The 15,220-nt window shown below is 53.3% G+C and overlaps 1 protein-coding gene and 1 long non-coding RNA gene across 3 annotated transcripts in view; both read left to right on the forward strand.

Moving 5' to 3' along the window:
• Positions 1-10,865, forward strand: part of ADARB2 (adenosine deaminase RNA specific B2 (inactive)) — a 418,115-nt gene extending 407,250 nt beyond the window's left edge. For both annotated transcript variants that reach the window (XM_053895707.1, XM_053895708.1), the window contains 2 exons: positions 7,676-7,854; positions 9,535-10,865. In XM_053895707.1, coding sequence (XP_053751682.1) covers positions 7,676-7,854; positions 9,535-9,711 — 356 coding nt within the window. In that variant the 3' untranslated portion in view covers positions 9,712-10,865. The remainder of the gene's footprint in view (positions 1-7,675; positions 7,855-9,534) is intronic.
• Positions 1,213-2,425, forward strand: LOC128775061 (uncharacterized). The gene is made up of 2 exons (XR_008419668.1): positions 1,213-1,846; positions 2,086-2,425. It is a non-coding gene; the product is annotated as an uncharacterized LOC128775061 (long non-coding RNA).
• Positions 10,866-15,220: the final 4,355 nt, after the last annotated feature.

Genomic DNA, 15,220 nt, shown 5'->3' on the forward strand with positions numbered 1-15,220 from the left:
AGTCACAGCTGCAGAGATCACTGTTCTCGGATGCAGACTCACCAGCGAAAAAGAGATGTGAAAAACAAGGAGGGGTGCCTGGGTGGCTCAGTCAGTTGAGCGTCTGACTTCGGCTCAGGTCATGATCTAACAGTGTGTGGGATCGAGCCCCACATCAGGCTCTGTGCTGACAGCTCAAAGCCTGGAGCCTGCTTCAGATTCTGTCTCCCTCTCTCTCTGCCCCTCTCCTTCTCTCTCTCTCTCTCTCTCTCAAGAATAAAGATTAAAAAAAATTTTTTTTAATGAATAAACATTTTTTTAATCTTAAAAAAATAAGAAGGAAAATGCAGGGGGGAGATAGAAGCCAAAAAAAGAAAAAAAAAAGAACTGAATAGGAATTTCAGAAGAAAATAAAACAATTTGTGTAACAGTGGATAGGTTGAATAGCAAGTTAAACACAGCTGAGGAGAGAATTAGTAAATTGGAACATCCCCCTGACAAAGATCCTGAATGCAGCAGAGAAACAGAAAGAAGGTGCATTAGGTAGGGTTCTCCAGAGAGCAGAACCAATAGGAAACAGTATGTTCATTTTCCTACTAGAAAAGAGGGATTTATTTTAAGGGACTGGCTCGCACGAATGCAGGGACTGGCAAGTCTGATCTCTGCAGGGCAGGCCAGCAGCCTGGAAATTCCAGCAGGAGATGACATTGTAGCTGTGTCCAAGGATAGTCTGGAGGCAGAACTCCTTCCTCTTCAAGGAACCACACTCCTTGCTTCTAGGGTTGTCAGCTCATTATATGAGACCCACCTTCATAGGGGACAGTCATCGCTTTACTCCACATCTACTGATTCAAACATCAGTTACACCTAAAAGTCTCTCACGGCAACATCTGCCTGGTGTTTGACAAAGCAACTGGGCACCATAGACCAGCCAACCTGACACATGCAAGTAACCATCCCAGTGGGAAAATACAAGCCAGGTCAGAGACGGAGTGAGGAAGTCTGACGTACCTAAGACATAACCTTTAAAGAGGCAATAACTAAGGCAAGAAACTCTCCAGGACAGTTGAAGAGCATCAAACTACAGACCTAAGATGCATATTATGGCCCAAGAAGGATCTTCTTAAGTTCTCCGCTCAGCAGTAAAACGGCTTATAAATACATACATACATACATACATACATACATAAAATCTTTAAAAGCAGTCAGAAAATAAAAGAATAATACAGGGGAACTAAGACTAGTAGCTGGTTCTGGGAAGATAAAAAAAAAACAATAAAACAGTATCTTTAAAATGCTGATAGAAAATGAATCTCAACCTACAATCCTAGACCCAATAAAAGCATTCTTTAAAAATGAGAACAAGACACCACTGTGGACAGACAGACAGAGCTCTATCAGCTGCAGCAGACTTGTGCTGCAGGAGACATTAAGTGTGTTATTGGGGCATAGGGAAAATGGTCCTCAATAGATAAAGTCAAATAAAAAGTGATGAAAATAATCTGCATTTTTACCAGTATAAAACTTGCCTTATTTTGGATACCATAGCAGTGAAAGATGCATAATATGAAGGAAAAAAATGACCATATTCTGCCAAAGTCCCCTTGTCCCATGTCCTCTAAAGCAATGACAATCCTTACCAGTACCAGGAACCATGTCATTATCAGGTTATAAAGTGAAATATTCAAATTTTTTCCTGCCACAGAGGAAATTTCACACCTTTCAGAGGGTCCTGTGGGCCCATGCATTTTAAACTATGCAGACCACAAACCACAGTCACTATGTGCACAGACAAGGTCACATTCCTATTGACTCCAGGACGGGAGTCCCTGAAAATCTGTGGGGAAAACTCTCACTATAAGAAAAGGTTCCAGGGGCGCCTGGGTGGCGCAGTCGGTTAAGCGTCCGACTTCAGCCAGGTCACGATCTCGCGGTCCGTGAGTTCGAGCCCCGCGTCAGGCTCTGGGCTGATGGCTCGGAGCCTGGAGCCTGTTTCCGATTCTGTGTCTCCCTCTCTCTCTGCCCCTCCCCCGTTCATGCTCTGTCTCTCTCTGTCCCAAAAATAAATAAAAAATGTTGAAAAAAATTTAAAAAAAAAAAGAAAAGGTTCCAGCTCCCCAAGCAGGTGACCCCGGAACCTTCCAGTAGAACTCCCCAGCAACGGCATACCTTCAAGCAGTATGCACACACACTCTCAACCTCACCAACTGGTCAGAGGAGAGGAGGCAAGGGAGGCCGCAGCAGCCCGGGTCTTACCTGTGTGTCCCCTTGGGCTGGCAGGAACCCACGAACTGGACAAGCATCTCGCAGCAGTCCTGCACACTCTAGCACATTCCCCACACTCGCCCGGAAACGTGCTCTATTAGGACAAGACAGTAGCTGTAAAATTACTGTCAATTATAATGGTGTTCGTGCTAATGAAAATGAATAAAAGGACATTAATACAGCCTTATTAGTTACTCCAAATCTATAGGTCGGCATTAAATACCCCTAGCTCCGCTTCCCTTAGAAGTGTGGTGTGCGTGTGTGACAAGTGTGTCTATGTGCACGTGCAAGGGATGGCACGTGGGCAGCCAGCAGTGTGTAACACAACAGGGCCTGCCAGTGGACTCTGCTGTATCAGCCATGTCACAAGACTGGACGCAGTGGTGCCCTGAGACACAGATAGGCCTCACTTCCTGTCAATGTCACATTCCTCAGTGTCTCGTGTAAACTTAATCTGGAGAAACGGAATCAGATTTTAAATACATTAGGCCCACTGCCTATCTAAAGACATGCTGCGCTCTCTCTTACGTACTGCTTCTTAAAAAGGTGTATAAGGGTTTTCTCCAAATGAGGCATCTTTTCATAGCTAGATAAGCCATTTCCACAGATGATGGAGGATTCGCCCCCACTGCTCTCAATGATGGCGGTCATAGTGGTGATGGGGCAGCACTAATGGTGGTGGTGACTCCAGTAACTGCAGCAGTGGCCATGGTAACCGCTGTCCTGACCGTAGCGGTAATGCATGGTGGTGGTTAGCAGGCTAACTAACCCATCAAAAGGCCACACTGCTGGTAAGTGACAGACATGACACTGAACGAGGTCTTCAAGTTCAGCCTATTCACACGACTGTGGGCACTGAATGAAACGTCAGACGATCTCCATGGAGACCCTCTGTGTATTTGCCACCACGGCAGAGTATCTGTGTCACAGGCTGGTGGAGACCTGCTTGGTCTCACCAGTCTCCGCTTTGAAGTAAAATACTCGTCTAGGACATTTCATAAAAGATGAATGGCCTGCATATGGTATGGCACAAAGACAAGCCAACAGAGGCCGTGCATGTCCGTGCTGATGGAGAAAGAGTTTGGGAAGATGAGGTTCTTTCCAAGATGGCTGGGAATAATTACAACAGATTTCACTAAAGAAGAAGGCATCGGACCTGGTCCTCACCCACCTGGCGACCAGCTTTCAGGGACACCTCTTCTCTCAGCCTGTCTTGGGCTTTCGCCTCCAGGGTAACGCAGGGGTACCCTGCCTAGTCACACCTGCCAGCCTCCAGGACGATGCAGGGATACATTGCTGTCGTCTTCCAGCCACCACACTTGCTGGCAGGTGATCATAGCGGCCAGGGGACTAACACAGTGCTGCAGTGTTGACCTATAAAATCTCCGGAGCGGAAACCACAGTGAAAAATGCAACATTGTTCCTATGTTACCACACAGTCAAGGCAGAAGTCCCCCAGGATCCACGCTGGTCAGTTTTATTTTGAATTATTTTTGTTTCTGGATGTGAAGGTGCAGGTTTGCAGACTAGCGCAGGTAGTCCGGGCTGAAAAATACGAAGAGTCCATGTATGTGCTTGCAGAGAGACCCTGTGACCTTGGACAGAGGTCATCTGTACACAGTGCTGGGTTCTCCACGTGTTACTGTTTGAGAGGACCTTCTCCTGGAGCACAGCAGGTACAGGCTCGTGCTTTCACTGCTCAGAATGTAAAGCTCTTCCCTAAACCCTAACTGGGACAGGGGCCCACGTTGACCGGGACCTTCCTCTGGATGGAGAGCTCTGATGAGCCGCCAGGAGGCAGTTCAAGCTGTGGATTTGGGGAGAGAAGGTTATGCTATACGTTCTAAGTGACTGGATCTGGACGATGTGCCAATGAGTTGTCATCTCAAGCATGATAACAAAAGCCAGCAGTAGGCGGTGATGCCCATGACTGTAAATACATTGTGCACTTGAACTTGAACTTGAGACTTGATTTTTACCTTCAGTCATTTGACGACTGCTTCCGGAGGAATGATCACTTCCAGCCAATGGGAGGAAAAATAAAATGCAGACCAGAGTCTCCTTTCTGGGCCTGAGCAGTGTGTCTTCCTCTAACCACACCATGTGGTCACATCTCTGCCCGGCTCCAGCGCTCGCAGAAGCACGCCGTCCTCGGCCTGGAGAGGACGCTGGACGAGCCCCTTCTCTGGCCCCAGTCCCCGCGTGGCTCCTGGGAAGCTGCTGGAAAATTATGAAGCCGGCACGTGATGAATGAGCTCACTCAGATGCGCACGACGCTCCTTAGGAGACAGGTGATCGCAGCTCCCCCTGGCTGCCACGAGTTAACAAAAGCCTGGCCAACAAGCCGGCGGGAGCCTGCTCAGGTTCAGGGAACAGAGGGCAGGTGGAAGGGCACAGAGGGTGGGTGGAAGAGCACAGAGCAGGTGGAAGGGAACAGAGGGCGGGTGGAAGAGAACAGAGGGCAGGTGGAAGGGCACAGAGGGTGGGTGGAAGAGCACAGAGCAGGTGGAAGGGAACAGAGGGCGGGTGGAAGAGAACAGAGGGCAGGTGGAAGGGCACAGAGGACGGGTGGAAGGGCACAGAGGGAGGGTGGAGGGGCACAGAGGATGGGTGAAAGGGCACAGAGCAGGTGGAAGGGCACAGAGGGCAGGTGGAAGGGCACAGAGGGAGGGTGGAAGGGCACGGAGGGAGGGTGGAAGGGAACGGAGGGTGGGTGGAAGGGCACAGAGGGCGGGTGGAAGGGCACGGAGGGAGGGTGGAAGGGCACGGAGGGTGGGTGAAAGGGCACAGAGCAGGTGGAAGGGCACAGAGGGCAGGTGGAAGGGCACAGAGGGCGGGTGGAAGGGCACAGAGGGAGGGTGGAAGGGCACGGAGGGAGGGTGGAAGGGAACGGAGGGCGGGTGGAAGGGCACGGAGGGTGGGTGGAAGGGAACAGAGGGCGGGTGGAAGGGCACAGAGGGCGGGTGGAAGGGCACAGAGCAGGTGGAAGGGAACAGAGGGCGGGTGGAAGGTAACAGGGTGGGTGGCAGGGAACATAGCAGGTGTGGAAGAGCAAATTAGGAGCAAAGGCAGGACTGGAGCTGTTTCTGACTCCTGAGTCAACGAAGATCTCACCCCACATTTCCCACGTCTGGGAACAGAGGATCGGTGATGTAGAACGTCATCACTGGACCTAAAATTTCATTTCGTTGCAAGTAGTCATTAGTGGGGCTATTACAGTTGGAAATCGACGATTTTTGTGTGTGATTCATGGAGCCACTGTGACTGACAGCACAGGCCCTTCTGTGCCTCAGCACACACCAACGACCTGGGCCCCGCCTGCAAAGAAGGGGGCTCAAGGGCTGGTGGGGAGGTGGGAGCTGCCTGTCTGCAGTCAGACTCCTGCCCACTGCCAGCCCCTTCTCTCTGTGCACGTCTGTGTGTGCAGCTGGCAGACAGGGCGGCCCCTGGTGAGGCCAGTGGCCAGCGTGTGGCCTCCCTGCCGGGGCTGCTCTCCAAGCAGGTGTCTGTGAGCTGAGAGCCAGCAGCAAAGTGGGCACTTCCCACAGCAGAGAGGACACGGAGGGAGCAGGGAGGTCTGATGGCAACATCCATCTGGGACTTGGAGACTTTCCCCCAAGTCCAGAGCGGTGAGGAGACCCGGGTGACGATGCCGGAGCCCTGGGCCTCGGCGCTCAGTCCTGACTGTTGTGGGTGTCCCCCCCCCCCCATCCCGGGGTGGAGGAACAGACAGCAGGCTCTGGAGCAGGCTGGCCTCTCTTTGTGTCTGGTCACTCCTGACCTTGGCCACTGCCTCCCTCTGCCCAAGGGGCCGCCTCGCTGCCAATGTGCCAGATTGTCCCCCTGCCCAGCTCTCAGTGTGGGCAGCTGCCACAGGGAATCGCTTCAAGGAAAGGGAACAAGCGGACATGGATGGAATTAGCCCGGGCGCCTGGCACTGCCCATCCGTGACCAGGAGAAGGTCACCGGGTGACTCTGCTGTGGACTCAGGCTGCTGCAGCAGCAGGTGCAAATGCAGACCGGTGTGTGCTGAGGGCGGGCGGCCCCTGGACGGTGTGTGAGACTGGGCGCAGCGGGAGGGCCCGGGTCTGTAGCTGTGCGGCTCCAACAGGGCGTGGGGTGCAGGGGGCGCCCCCTCCCAGGATGTCTGCTGCAGGCCCTCAGGGGCCAGACTGCTTCCCAACGCCAGGGCTTTTCAGCTCTGGGACCCCCACGGCACAGGTCACTAACTTGGCCCCCACCCTTCCGCCCAGGGTGTTCAGGGGAAGGAGCAGGTGGTGTGGTCGTGGAGGAGAGGACAGGCACACCAGAGGGGCAGGCTCTGGAAGGTGTCCCGAGGAGGGGCAGCGGCTGTGGGAGCGATGGGAGGGGGTGGGGGGCTGTAAACTGAAGCAGCGGGAGTTGGGGCCCCTCCTCCATCCCGCTGAGTGTGGCAGGCTGTGCTCCCCATGGTGCTGTGCACAGAGCGGGGGCACCGTGGGGCCTTTCCTACCTCGTGCTTCACGCCTCTCCCCTGAGGTCACGCAGGGTGGGAACGAGCAACCCTCAGGCGGAGGGCGGGGCAGCACATTCTAGAATCCTTGGATGGCTGGGTGGAAAGCCCTCGCGTTCCCACTAGCAGACTCCACGCCGTGGGCGGGACATAGGCCAGGCAGAGGCCAGATGCCCGATGGTGCTGCCCCTGAGGAGGGTCACCGGTGCCCCCTTCCCTGATCCACAGTTGGCTGTGTCCCAACTGAAACCAGCTCACAGCCTGATACGGGGAAACTCTGGAGGGAGGGCTCCGTGGACAACCCCGGAGGCGCACTGCACAGGCCGGTGTCGCCTGGGGCACTGCTTCCGGGGCAGTCATGGGGAACATAGCTAGAAAGACCCCCGTCATCCTGAAATTCCTAACAACTACTGAACGCGGGGCCTCATGCTTTCGTTTTGTGCGGGGTCTTGGAAGTTCTGCAGCCGGTGCTGTTTCTGGACCACCTTGCTTAGTTAATTAACTATCCTACACTCTTGGCTCTGTCATTTTCATTAGCTTTTTTTTTTTTTTTTAAGTTTACTTATTTGAGAGAGAGTGGGGCAGGGGCAGAGGGAGAGAATCGCAACCAGGCTCTGCACTGTCAGCACAAAACCCAACGTGGGGCTCGATCTCACAAACCATGGGATCATGACCTGAGCTGAATCCGACAGGCAGACACTGAAGCCACTGAGTCCCCCAGATGCCCCTGCATTAGCTTTTTAAATCTCGTCAACCAAACTACAAACCTCAGGGCCTGATACCATTTACAATTCCTGAGTTAAAATCCACGAGTCCCATGAGAAAAGGCACCCCACACCCGCGCAAACCCAGACCGTTTGGCCCTCGCCTTTCCCGCAGGAACCTAGTGGCCCAGAGCACTGACACCCGGCTGTCTCCCGGTCCCCCCTTCCCCGACAGGTGTGAGCCATGCCGAGGCGCGCCAGCCTGGAAAGTCCCCACACTTCAGCGTGAACTGGGTGGTGGGCAACACCGACGTGGAGGTTATCGATGGCATCACCGGCAGGCGGAGCTGCGGGGGCTCCTCGAGGCTCTGCAAGCACGTGTTCTCCGCGCGGTGGGCGCGGCTTTATGGAAAGGTAATAGTCCTTGGGGGGCGGCTCCCAGTGACCACGGGGAGGGGCCCACGGAAAGCCGTCACCTTGTCTGAGCAAGAGTGGCACGTGGCACGAACACCAGCTCCCATTCCGTCTTCTCCCCCCGGGTGCCCGTGGCCACTCTGCGCAGGGCCCGTGCCGGCAGCAGCCGCAGGGCGAGAGGAGGGGCCGGAGGCTTCGTGGAGGGCATCGTCAGGGAAGTCCAGAGGAAGCCCCTGAAGTTGGTATGACTCCCAGTTTAGGTGGAAGGAAACTGGGTGGTTTCCCGCAAATGCCAGGCGGAAGGTGAGAGCTCTCCCCGCGACCCCCAGGCTATGCGTGTCTGCTGCAATTCTGAGCTTCCTTTCTGCTCCATAACTGTATCTACAGACTTCAGGTTGAGATCTACAGATTTCCACATGCTCCCAATGCATAGCAGGCCGCGGTGCAAGCAAACAACGTGACAAAACAAAACACACAGAAACCAAACAGCAGAAACGCTTCAAGCGGCTGGGCCGGCTTCCCCACACTTCCTCCCACAGCTCCACACAGCAGTGACAGCGTGGGGAGGTCTCCCGGCCGGCGGAGCAGGACAGACACACTGACCCTCAAGATAAACGTTCCTTTCAACTCAGAGGGCCCTGGAAGTTGTGCGTGTCGTCCTTAGCAAGGCACGACTTCTGTGGCTGCCACGAGCCGCCGATGGGGACCTGGCTCTGCCCTGACCGCCCTGACGGCCTCACATGCCTCTCTGTCCACTCAGGGCACCGTCCGTGTCTCCCTGTTCTGCACAGAGGTGGGGCCGTGTCAGAGCACACCGCTTTGTCTTCCTAAAGGGCCCTTTGCACCCGCTGCGGGGGGCTGCCAGCCAGTGGGCAGGCCGGTCCCCCGACTCCCTGGAAAGCACACAGGGGATTCGGGCCTCCTGCCTCAGCACGCCACACCCTGGCCTCCCCACCTCCCTGCCTACACTGGCCACAAGGCCCTGCCCAGTACCAGCTCAGAAACCCAACAGAGGAGACAGCCTGCTCCCACCGAGTTCCTGCCTGGAAACCCACCCATCTCGCATCTGTGCAGTGCTGCTTCGGTGCCCACGAACATCCCTGGGGGACCATCCCCACCCCAACATGCGCCCCTGATCCTCCCCCCAAAAGAAAAATACACAGTGTGTCTTCTCAGTAGCAGGTGAGCTATAGGGCTATTTTGTTTGCTGGGCACTCCCTCCACGGAGCCCCAGGACTGCTGGACGGAGCTGGCTGGCCACGGCAGTTAGTCTTTTGATCCTTTTTCAGATTTAGATGAAATATTATTTTGTCAACAGGTAAATTAAGGAGAATAGATATTTATCTTCTGTTAAGAGCTTTCCTGGGGAAAACTGACCTAACATTGGATATATTTACAGCATGTAACATGACATTGGATACATCTATAACATATATAACACACAGCATCAGATACACTGAGGGCGCGTCACATGGCATTCTGAGGCACACACACTGAGAACCACGACCATGCTAGCTGACAGCCCGTCACCACATGCGGGGAGAACACTCACCTTAAGAAGCCCCTTTTGGGCAAACTTCACACACGTGTCGCTTTCCCGTCTCCCAGTAAGAGAGCGGGACAGGCGGCCCAGCTGGTGCGAGCGTCTAACCCGCTCACTGTCTCGTTCCTGGCCCACAGCTGAGCACACGGATTCCGAGCCACGGAGACACGCCGTCTGTGTACTGTGAGGCCAAGCGGGGGGCCTGCACCTACCAGTCTGTTAAGCAGCAGCTGTTCAAGGCATTTCAGAAGGCCGGGCTGGGCACATGGGTGAGGAAGCCGCCTGAGCAGGACCAGTTCCTACTAACCCTCTGAGCCACCGGACCTGCGGTTCCGGGAGCGGAGTGGGCGCCCGGGCAGGCCGGGGTGAGTGCGCGTGCGTGGGGAGGCAGGCGGTGCTCACCGGCTCTTCCTGCTCATTTCCCCTTGGTGTTCCAGAAGCACATGCGTGGCCAACGTTCGACGGGCAGCTAGACTCAAACCGGGAGCGTACTGCTCCCACGTTGTCAGAAGCCGGGCGGCCCCCCGACCTGGAGGCGCAGGTGCAGCCAACTCTTCCTGGTGTGTCAAAGGGAAAGCTTCCGTTCAGGCTAAAGGGTCTGAGGTGCAGCCTTGAACAGCGGAGCCGAGGGGTGCGGCTGGAAACGAGCCTCGGGCACCGTTCCCTGGGTCTTCCTCCCCGCCACGCGCCTCGAGTGACGCGTCTGGTTCTCTCTAGCACAAGCTGACGTGATACTTCAGGATAAGCCACAATGAAGAGAAAAGCCATGGGCTCCTCTCCAAAGAAGCCAACAGAAAGCTTACCATCCTCATTACCCACTTAAGTTTTAACTCCACCTCCTTTCACAGCAGATTCAAGATGCGCAATATTGAAGAACCCCTAAGCCAGGACCAGAGAAATGAAGTCCATTCTTGCAGAGCGAAGGAACAGGGCCCACAGCACCCGTGAGCAGAGATGTAGGACGTGGGCAGACTGAACTTCCAGAACTGTGCGCCACAGCCACCCCTGTACCTGGACCAGTCCCCACCGGTCTTCACTGGTCCCCACCGGTCCCCACCAGTCCTCAACAGTCCCCACCAGTTCCCACCGGTCCCCACTGGTCCCCACCAGCCACACCCAGACCAGTCCCCACCGGTCCCCACTGGTCCCCACCAGCCACACCCGGACCAGTCCCCACTGGTCCTCCCCAGTCCCCACCAGCCACACCTGGACCACAGTCTCTGTGACAGGTGCCCACAGCTGCTGGCAATGTTTGAGCTGTTACGGGTTAACTACCCCACAAGCCCCTCACCAGATCACAAGGACACCAAGTCTTGGACCACACTCTGACTTTTAACTAAATTTTTATTAGAGAGTGAGCAAAGAAAAAACATCCAGGGCAACCTTTACTTGGAGCTTGAGAAGCTATCAGCTCTCGATTGCTTTGGGTCCCCTGATCACCATCTTGCATGACCAAAAAAAAACAAAATCACATAATGCAGCTGCTGAAATGCAAGAGGCAGGATTCTGTCCCCTTCAGGGCAGGTGCCAAACAACCAGACCATTTGGGATTTAGCCTGTGGCACCCTTCTTAAGAGTCAGGGCGAGGCCACATGGCCTGTCCACACCAGAGGGAGGCATTTCTCTTACACACCTTCGTTCCATCCAGGTACCTTGAATTGTTCCACTCTGACCACTAAGGACTCATTTCTAACATCCGACATGCTACCTAACAGGCCTCTAATTTCTCCAACAGAAGATCCACATCTGCAAGTCACTGTGGCAAACAGCAAAGCTTCACAGTAGCCAGCGCTGGGCATGGGCCTCCTGGTTAGAATCCCAGCTGGCCACCCATGGGCGCACACCCTGAAAACACAGGATTGGCCCATAATGCAAGAAATGTGAGCACAACATCATGCAGTAGATACTCAAGTACAGATTGCAGATCTAACAGTGAGGCAAAAATGAAACAAAATACGTTTTAGAGACTTGTTATGGGCTAACAAGTAGAGGTGTTAGTATGGAAGCAAACTCTCCCTAGGACTTAATATAGAGTCAGACTCATCGTTCAAGTTCTTCCAGAAAAGGAAATGGCCACTGAGTGCACAAGTTCCTCAAGACAAAGTTTTGAAAGATACGAAAATGTTTTTGCAAACATAAGACTCATACCAATCTTTCATAAAAGTTGAGGAAATAACAATGAAATGTTAACTCAGTATAAAAGCTATAATCAAATTGCCACTTTACATTAGTTTCTGATAGTCTGACATGTCACCAGGAGAAAGCTTAGGGACCCAGAAACCCAGAGCTGACTTATGACTTAGACTCTGACTCACCCTTCTCCGGAGCCCTCCTCTGAAAGGAAGGAGGCACGGTCGAGTCCTGGAGGAAACCTGTGTCCCGAACCTTCCATTACTGACATTCTGAGCTGTTGCTTTATATCAACGTGCTCCAAATAATGGTCCTTCCACCCAGAGGAGCCAACAGCAGCAGCAGGAGCCAGAGGACAGACACCAGACAGATCCATCCACAAACCACACAGCGGGTTCCACCAGGAGATCTGACCCTGGCGACTTGGGTGGCGCTCAGCTCGCTAATAACAGACACTCCCATAAGAGCCGAACTGTGGCTATCCGGTCACCATTCATTTCGTCTGAGACACTGGCTCTCCAGAAGCATCACTAAAATATAAGTATCTCCTTCTGGAGAAAGCCAGACCTCAGCGCCAGCATAGGACTCAACCATCAGGCCAGAGGGGACATCCTGCGGGGAGAGGAGATGGCTCCACAGAGGAGGTTGACAGCGGCAGAGGCACTGGCACGGCAGTAGGAAGCCCCGAGCGAGAGCCTGACCATGGTGCGAGGTACATGTCCAGGAGTGGGGACGGACAGGGCCACGGAGAGGAGGCACCGGCCCAGGCTCTGGGTGCACAAGAGGGTCAGGGGAAGGCAGGAGAGCAGGGCTAACCAGAAGGCTGGCCCGGCCAACGGGAGGCCAGTCACAGGGTTCTGCTGTGGCACCTGCTTAAGGCTGGAGGGATGGGCAGCACCAGCCTGGAGATGAGGCGGCCTGCGGATTTCGCTCTGCACTTCAAAGTCCACGAGAACACCCAACACCACTTTGGGTCAGAGGCCAGGCCAATGCCGCGGTGTCAACGGTGAGTCACAGCCTGGGGAGGAGCCCGCAGACACCTCGCCACCTTGGGCTTCCGGACGGAAAACAGAGCTCAGGTATGTGATGTGTGACCTTCAGGCGCCCCAAGGCCACAGAGCAGTGTCAGGGGCCTGCTGGCATCTAGGCCTGTCTGAACGCGCCTCACGGCCACTGGCTCAGAATCCTCTCTTCTCCACCTACTGCACCTGCAACTCCAGTCCAAATAAAGGCAACACCACCTCTGTCAGCCTCCAAAGCACACGCTGCATTCCTGGCAGGGAGGTCAGCAAAGGAAGGCTTCCTGTCTGGTTCTCAGCCACAAAGTCAGTATCTGCAAGCATTTCCATGGGACTATGTCCAAGGGGGAAGGTCACTGGGTCACAGAGCCCTGGCTGTCCATTCCTAGCACGTGGTCAGGAAGGTCACCCGGTCACAGAGCCCCGCCTGTCCATTCCTAGCACGTGGTCGAGAAGGTCACCCGGTCACGGAGCCCCGCCTGTCCATTCCTAGCACGTGGTCGAGAAGGTCACCCGGTCACGGAGCCCCGCATGTCCATTCCTAGCACATGGCTTCACTGCAAGGTACTGACTGGATCTAGGGTTTCTTTGGTTTTTCTTTTTGCCACAAGGAAAGGATTTGCAGGTCTAGAAGTATTGTTTCTTTTTATACTTGTGGGTCTTTTCAGGTCTGTATATACCTATCATGTCACTACTGAGTTTGTGAGTCTTGCTGTTCCTCAGAAACGTCAAGTTTTTCCCATATAATTTCTCATATGATTTCCTTTTCACAGGAAGCTGTTTTTATCAGTATGGTCAAATGGTTGTTTTGGGTTTGATTTTTGTTTTTGTTTGTTTGAGGTTTTTTTGCTATAGTGTTTACCATGTCTGGAGAGCCATAAACAGTAAATACATGGTATATCAATGCCCAGAATAGAATAGTTAGAGTATTTTGATGAAACACTATTTTTAGATTATAAATTTCAAGATGTATCTATAGTATCTTGTTTTAAAAAATTTAAAAAGACATTTGAAGCTTAGACATTTATAATTTAGGGAAACTTCTATAACCATTTTTTAAGAAGCCATTCTAATAAAATCATCTAATTGGCCCAAACACAATAAATATCTCTTTCTAATAAAGACCAAAGGGAAGTCAGGACAAGGCTGTTTTCACATACCGCCCCTTGATGCCACAACCGCCTCAGGGGGCAGAGGTTTCACCCGACACGAAGCAAACCAGTGTCCCTTTGCTGGCTCCTCCGCCACCCCCACCCCTCAGCAGAGTCTGTGGAGTCACAACCCAGCCAGGGTCAGGAAGGTCTGCTGTCTGCACTCCAGCTTTGAGTTCTTACGGAGCTCACGGAGAAAGTGACAAATTTAAAGCTCTGTGTTTCAGGAAAGGCTTTGGGGGACTAACCCACCCCTGTGAGGCCCCCCTGGTGTTCTGCGCCCTCCCAGACACGGGTGGGGGTGGGGTACCCAGAGGGCAGGAGGGAGGAGGGCAGGGCTGGGGCACACTCGCCGGTGCTGTCCGTGGTGCTGCCCAAAGGGCTGTTCCCAGCAATGCGGGGATCTTGTTGGCTCCCGTCAAACTTCTCCCACAAATTCTGATTCACGTAAAGGGAAGGATTGGGGGGGCTGGGGGTGAAGAAGGGTGCAAAAGATGCAGGTTATCCAGAGGCGGCCCAGAACAGAGGAGCACCTCCCCGTTCTGGGAAACCAGAGATTCGAGACCAGACCTACCTCCACCTCTTATCCTCCCAACAGAGCACCTCCGCTTTCTCCCTCACATTTCCCTCCCCCTCCCCTTCCTCTTCCCTGTTTTAGTGCCTGCTCTCCCTACCCTAGACCTGTGATTCCTGGTGCAGCTGAGCTCCAGACCTCAGGCTGTCCACCCCTGAGCTCCACGGCGCTGACCTGTGCATCAGACGGATGCCAAGGCACGTCCAGGGGCGGAGGGTCCACTGGAGTCCTTCCTTGGACTCCTGCAACACGTCCATTAGTCCGAACTGCCACCAAAGGGTCACTGACGGCCGAGTCTCTAGAAAGTGAGACCAAACAGCAGCACCTGCAGGGAACTACAGACAGTGTTGGCCCCGGAGAAAGAAATTCCTTATTTCCCAACTCATTTCAAAATCAAAGTTGCAGGGATGAAACACTCTCTAAAGATAAAGGTAAAATGATCTGGGTTCAATGGCCTCTTTTCATACAGGCACTGGATCTTACCATTCTGCCCTATGTGCATCGATAACAAACAAACAAACACAAACACTTTCCCAGCAGTGCCCACTTAATTTTCAGCTAATTTTCAGCATTTTGTAAGCAAATGAACTTAATAAATAGTAATTCTTAAGCAAAGGTATGTACATAAAAAGCATGGGTGAATGGCAATATTGGATGTACATTTGTAATATTTGTAAAAAAAACAAAAACAAAAAAACAAACCTCCAAAACCTTAAAGTATTAATTTACACGTTAATTTGCTTCTAAGTGCTGGAAACTGCACTTCAGTGATATCTGATAAGTGAATGTTTCTGTTAAGTGAATAAAAACATCGAGTAAAGTTGTGCTTCTCTGACTGTTGGCGCTTCTTCATTGAGCAGAGTCCTGGGGGCAGGGGGTCTCTGGAGAATGGTGTGTAGGTTTAGGGAGGGGTCTCAGAGGGTCTGCCCGCCCCAGGGAAGTGGCACAT

This window comes from Panthera pardus, unplaced genomic scaffold, assembly GCF_024362965.1.
Source record: "Panthera pardus isolate Hobbes unplaced genomic scaffold, ASM2436296v1 HiC_scaffold_6, whole genome shotgun sequence".
Lineage (NCBI taxonomy): Eukaryota > Metazoa > Chordata > Mammalia > Carnivora > Felidae > Panthera > Panthera pardus.